Source organism: Tupaia chinensis, unplaced genomic scaffold (genome assembly GCF_000334495.1).
Source record: "Tupaia chinensis unplaced genomic scaffold, TupChi_1.0 Scaffold000637_1, whole genome shotgun sequence".
Lineage (NCBI taxonomy): Eukaryota > Metazoa > Chordata > Mammalia > Scandentia > Tupaiidae > Tupaia > Tupaia belangeri.
The window spans coordinates 177,362-184,181 of NW_006160158.1; the positions used below are offsets into that span (position 1 = coordinate 177,362).

General features: G+C 37.4%; 2 protein-coding genes across 2 annotated transcripts; both read right to left on the reverse strand.

Moving 5' to 3' along the window:
* Nucleotides 1-933, reverse strand: LOC102469802 (olfactory receptor 2A12). Its single transcript, XM_006159606.1, has one exon. It carries the CDS (start codon nt 931-933, stop codon nt 1-3), a length of 933 nt encoding a protein of 310 aa, XP_006159668.1.
* Nucleotides 934-3,088: 2,155 nt separating this feature from the next.
* On the reverse strand, nt 3,089-3,631 carry LOC102470228 (olfactory receptor 2A12). The gene has a single exon (XM_006159607.1). The coding sequence runs from the start codon at nt 3,629-3,631 to the stop codon at nt 3,089-3,091; it is 543 nt and encodes a 180-aa protein (XP_006159669.1).
* Nucleotides 3,632-6,820: the final 3,189 nt, after the last annotated feature.

Below are 6,820 nucleotides of genomic sequence, written 5' to 3' on the forward strand. Positions count from 1 at the left end.
TTACCTGAACCTCTGTTTCCAAAGAACCCTCTTTAAGGCACCTTTCACCTCCGTGTTCCTCAAACTATAGATCAAGGGATTCAGCATAGGGTTGAAAAGACTATAAAACAAGGACAGAATTTTCCTCTGCTCTTGAGAATGGCTGGACTTGGGGGCCATGTACATGACAATGGCACTGCCAAAGAACAGCCCGACCACACAGAGGTGGGAGGAGCAGGTGGAGAAGGCCTTCCTGCGGCCCTCCCCTGACTGGATCCTCAAGATTGCCGCCAGTATGCGCGAGTAGGAGACCAGCACTAGGCAGAGGGGCCCCACTAAGACACACACAGAGCCAGCAAAGAGGACAACTTGGTTGAGTCTAGTGTTGGCACAGGCCAATCTGAATACTGACATGATTTGACAGAAAAAGTGGTTGATTTTTTGTGGCCCACAAAAGGGCAGCCTGAGAAGGAGAGTAGCATGGACCAGAGCCAAGAGAAAGCTAAATATCCAGCAGATCGCAGCCAGGACCATGCACACTCTCCAGCTCATGATGAGGGTGTATTGCAAAGGATGACAGATGGCCACATACCGGTCATAAGACATCACCACCAAAATCATACACTCTGTGACAGCAAAAGCCAGGTACAAAAATGTCTGAAGTATGCATGGAGCAAAGGAGATGACGTTTCTGTGCATCACGAGATTTGCCAGCATCTTCGGGACTGTGCTTGAGGCATAGGACATGTCAACGATGGCCAGGTGGGAGAGGAAGAAGTACATGGGGGTGTGCAGTCTAGCATCCAAGCAGATGAGCCCCAGGATCATCCCATTTCCCATCAGGGCAAGGCTGTAGAACAGCAAGAAGAGCCCAAAGAGGAACAACTCCAGGGCTGGGTCAACCTGGAATCCCAGTAGGATGACTTCTGTGATCCGTGTCTGATTGCTCTCCATGTTCTTGTGACAGTAAATCCTGGGATGCACTTAGGACAGAAATTTCACAGCTGAGGGGTAGAAAAAGTATATATATATATATATATATGCACACACATACACACACACATACACATATATACACATATATATATACACACATACACATATGTGTGTGTGTGTGTATTTATTATAAAGTGTACATTTATGTCAGAGGCCATAAATCAGTAAGTTATGCATCCAGCCAGCCCACATTCCCTGTGGTGTTGACCTGTAAACTTACCTTTAAGAAATATGTAAAATTTTAGTTATTGACCATTACAAAAAATAGGAAAATTCACATAAAAACTGGGTTCTCTTTTAAAAAAAATGGATTATTTTTTAAAGATTGCTCTGAAGAGAAGGACCAAGATAGAGAAGAAAAGTCAGAAGGCAACCCCCAGGGAGGATGGTCATGCTGCAATCCTTTCTCCTCTATTTCTCCTTTCAAGATTTTGGCCACACACGCACATGTGCCCAGCATGTTTTTGAAGCTGCTGAGTCTGAGACTTGAACTACACAATAAGCCACGTGGGATTTAGCTACCTTCACCACCATGTCATTGGCTGGCCCAATTTTTAATTTTATGATATTCATCATAAGCAATAATGAGCTATAGCTAGTGAGGAGACAGACAAAGACATGTCCTTTTTCATTTACCATCATTTCCACCAATCTCTATTTTCTCCCAGAAATTGAAGTTTGGCGACATTAACAATTTAGCATTGCATTTCCACCACTGATAATATGTTTAGTAAAGAAGAAAGGAGAGACTTAGGCTTAAGATGGGCTCCTGATTTCTCCTCTATATCAAAAGCATATGATAGGTAAAATTTAAAATGCAAACCCCAAGTAGCTGCCAGAGTTTAAAGTGAGACAACACCTTTATACATATATACCAGAAGTAAATAAGAAACATGATTGCTCCAATCTAAAGACAACGAATTACACATAGAATTCAGCTTTTATGACATTAAGACAAGCTACTAGGAAATGGGGTACCAAAGAAATTTCTTGAAACTAAGAGTTTGGATATTGCCCATGAAAGATTTAAAACAGCTATTGGGTTGCTGGGTAAGATAAGTAAAAAAGTCAATATGCCAACTGCCTCTATAATTCCACCACCAGAGCCTGAGAAAATACTGCAAACCCTGATTTTGTATGAGAGGCCCATGGAGCCAGGAGGAAGACAACAACAACAAAAAAAAAAAAACTGAAAACCACAAGACAGAGAAAAAGAGAAGGTGAAAAATGAAATTAAAATAAAAATCAGTTAATAAAAACAAAATCTATTCTGCTGAAAATATGCCTAAAAAGCACATTTTCCCCTAAAATGCATAAATTTCATGCTAAAGAGAAAAGTAAAGTAAAATATTGAAAACTTATATTTATTCAAGATGAAAGTAAATGTATGTTTATTATCTGTTGATGAGGATGTGTATAGTATTCTCAACTGGGTTGGACTGAGGTATATATCATGCTGGGAAAAGCCTCTTTACAATCTAAATGATATATAGTGATTGAATGTATAAATAATAACAATAATAATAATGAATAAATGTTTTAAAAAGTAAATGTATAAAACTTTAACACAAGGATAATATAGACTCTAATATAAGAATAATTGTGTTGTGGGAACCAGCAGTTAACGTAATGGCTATGTCACTGGACTCCCACGTAGTCGACCGCAGTTCGTGTCCCAGACCCGGTGGCTTAAAACTCACACCGGGCGCGTGTGCGTGCATGCCCAAGATCCCGAGAGGAGAATGGAGGAGAAGGGATTGCGGCGTGACCATCCACCCTGGGGGGTGATTTCTCACTTTTTGTCTCTATGTCTCTCTCTGTCTGTCTGGCGAGTGCACGCGCCCTACAGGGAAAATCTCTCAAAAAAAAAAAGAAGAATTGTGTTGTGTAACTAAATTAATGAAGATTTAATATTTACTAAAATGCACAATAAATTAAAAAATGAACAATATAGTTATGAAAACACAATTAGTATATAACCAGATAAATTACAGATCTTTGGAATGAGAAACATCACCACATGATTTAAAAGAAATCAATAAAGATTCAATGTTTTCTGACCAAACATTAAAGAGTTGAAGTTCTGTATTAAAAATTCTCATGAAGAAATCTTTCATATTTCAATACATTCAGAAAAATGTTTAATACTTTGAAAGTACAGTTTAGAGACATAAAGAGTAGCATGGACCAGAGCCAAGAGAAAGCTAAATATCCAGCAGATCGCAGCCAGGACCATGCACACTCTCCAGCTCATGATGAGGGTGTATTGCAAAGGATGACAGATGGCCACATACCGGTCATAAGACATCACCACCAAAATCATACACTCTGTGACAGCAAAAGCCAGGTACAAAAATGTCTGAAGTATGCATGGAGCAAAGGAGATGACGTTTCTGTGCATCACGAGATTTGCCAGCATCTTCGGGACTGTGCTTGAGGCATAGGACATGTCAACGATGGCCAGGTGGGAGAGGAAGAAGTACATGGGGGTGTGCAGTCTAGCATCCAAGCAGATGAGCCCCAGGATCATCCCATTTCCCATCAGGGCAAGGCTGTAGAACAGCAAGAAGAGCCCAAAGAGGAACAACTCCAGGGCTGGGTCAACCTGGAATCCCAGTAGGATGACTTCTGTGATCCGTGTCTGATTGCTCTCCATGTTCTTGTGACAGTAAATCCTGGGATGCACTTAGGACAGAAATTTCACAGCTGAGGGGTAGAAAAAGTATATATATATATATATATATGCACACACATACACACACACATACACATATATACACATTAGAAAAAGTATATATATATATATATATGCACACACATACACACACACATACACATATATACACATATATATATACACACATACACATATGTGTGTGTGTGTGTATTTATTATAAAGTGTACATTTATGTCAGAGGCCATAAATCAGTAAGTTATGCATCCAGCCAGCCCACATTCCCTGTGGTGTTGACCTGTAAACTTACCTTTAAGAAATATGTAAAATTTTAGTTATTGACCATTACAAAAAATAGGAAAATTCACATAAAAACTGGGTTCTCTTTTAAAAAAAATGGATTATTTTTTAAAGATTGCTCTGAAGAGAAGGACCAAGATAGAGAAGAAAAGTCAGAAGGCAACCCCCAGGGAGGATGGTCATGCTGCAATCCTTTCTCCTCTATTTCTCCTTTCAAGATTTTGGCCACACACGCACATGTGCCCAGCATGTTTTTGAAGCTGCTGAGTCTGAGACTTGAACTACACAATAAGCCACGTGGGATTTAGCTACCTTCACCACCATGTCATTGGCTGGCCCAATTTTTAATTTTATGATATTCATCATAAGCAATAATGAGCTATAGCTAGTGAGGAGACAGACAAAGACATGTCCTTTTTCATTTACCATCATTTCCACCAATCTCTATTTTCTCCCAGAAATTGAAGTTTGGCGACATTAACAATTTAGCATTGCATTTCCACCACTGATAATATGTTTAGTAAAGAAGAAAGGAGAGACTTAGGCTTAAGATGGGCTCCTGATTTCTCCTCTATATCAAAAGCATATGATAGGTAAAATTTAAAATGCAAACCCCAAGTAGCTGCCAGAGTTTAAAGTGAGACAACACCTTTATACATATATACCAGAAGTAAATAAGAAACATGATTGCTCCAATCTAAAGACAACGAATTACACATAGAATTCAGCTTTTATGACATTAAGACAAGCTACTAGGAAATGGGGTACCAAAGAAATTTCTTGAAACTAAGAGTTTGGATATTGCCCATGAAAGATTTAAAACAGCTATTGGGTTGCTGGGTAAGATAAGTAAAAAAGTCAATATGCCAACTGCCTCTATAATTCCACCACCAGAGCCTGAGAAAATACTGCAAACCCTGATTTTGTATGAGAGGCCCATGGAGCCAGGAGGAAGACAACAACAACAAAAAAAAAAAAACTGAAAACCACAAGACAGAGAAAAAGAGAAGGTGAAAAATGAAATTAAAATAAAAATCAGTTAATAAAAACAAAATCTATTCTGCTGAAAATATGCCTAAAAAGCACATTTTCCCCTAAAACGCATAAATTTCATGCTAAAGAGAAAAGTAAAGTAAAATATTGAAAACTTATATTTATTCAAGATGAAAGTAAATGTATGTTTATTATCTGTTGATGAGGATGTGTATAGTATTCTCAACTGGGTTGGACTGAGGTATATATCATGCTGGGAAAAGCCTCTTTACAATCTAAATGATATATAGTGATTGAATGTATAAATAATAACAATAATAATAATGAATAAATGTTTTAAAAAGTAAATGTATAAAACTTTAACACAAGGATAATATAGACTCTAATATAAGAATAATTGTGTTGTGGGAACCAGCAGTTAACGTAATGGCTATGTCACTGGACTCCCACGTAGTCGACCGCAGTTCGTGTCCCAGACCCGGTGGCTTAAAACTCACACCGGGCGCGTGTGCGTGCATGCCCAAGATCCCGAGAGGAGAATGGAGGAGAAGGGATTGCGGCGTGACCATCCACCCTGGGGGGTGATTTCTCACTTTTTGTCTCTATGTCTCTCTCTGTCTGTCTGGCGAGTGCACGCGCCCTACAGGGAAAATCTCTCAAAAAAAAAAAGAAGAATTGTGTTGTGTAACTAAATTAATGAAGATTTAATATTTACTAAAATGCACAATAAATTAAAAAATGAACAATATAGTTATGAAAACACAATTAGTATATAACCAGATAAATTACAGATCTTTGGAATGAGAAACATCACCACATGATTTAAAAGAAATCAATAAAGATTCAATGTTTTCTGACCAAACATTAAAGAGTTGAAGTTCTGTATTAAAAATTCTCATGAAGAAATCTTTCATATTTCAATACATTCAGAAAAATGTTTAATACTTTGAAAGTACAGTTTAGAGACATAAGTAATTGACTGAGTATATAAATCTAGATATGATCATTTCCTAAGCAAATAGTCAAGAAAGTAGTGAAGAAACAATATCTAATGACAGTTTTCCAAAACTGTTCCAGAATAGACAAGTCTTTAAATTACTTAAAAATGCATTTCACTTGAGAAGAACAAAAAAAGTATATGCATATTCATGAAAATTGAACAATTATTCATAATTGAAGCTGACACAGATCTTTAGATTAAAATATATACTCTGAGAACAGAATATAATAAATAAAAAAATACATTTTCAATAAATGTAAATTTCTCATCAATTACCCCTGATAAATTGTCTTTCCTTGATGCTATCCATTGCACTCTGTCTAAACTTTCTGGAATGTCTATTAAATCCAAATTGTATTCGATCAACTTTTCCTCTCTGTCTCTTTACCCTTTCAGAATTCTTTTCTCTTTTCCTGTCTTTACCATATTTTTAATTTTTCATAATAATATTCCAATGGCACAGTTATCCTATGACTGATTCCTGTTTAAAATTTCTCATCTGCTTAATTTTTGTTAATTAATAACTTTGCTTTTCTTTTCCAAGATTTTCAGAGGAAGAGAGGAGACAGCACCTACCATGGGAATTGGCAGTGCGGCAAATCCCTCTCCTTTCTTTCTCTCCTTCTCCATTTCTCTCTTCTTTGGGGATGTTGGGTAGAAACACACACACACACACGGTTGGTATGATTCTAAGTCACAGGTCCATTGTTGGTCATGTAGGATCCAGCTGCCTTATCCTGCAGGCTATGGAGTCAGTCTGACATTGGTATTTTGATAAATAATATGATGCTGGGTCAGTTGACTTTCCACATTGAAGAATTCTAAAACATGGTACCTACCACATACCATTTACAAAAATAAATTTCAGGTAAGTTTTA

Bases quoted from the DNA above. Each gene is read 5' to 3' on its own strand.
- LOC102469802 (XM_006159606.1), bottom strand. From the start codon at position 933: ATGGAGAGCAATCAGACACGGATCACAGAAGTCATCCTACTGGGATTC.
- LOC102470228 (XM_006159607.1), bottom strand. From the start codon at position 3,631: ATGGAGAGCAATCAGACACGGATCACAGAAGTCATCCTACTGGGATTC.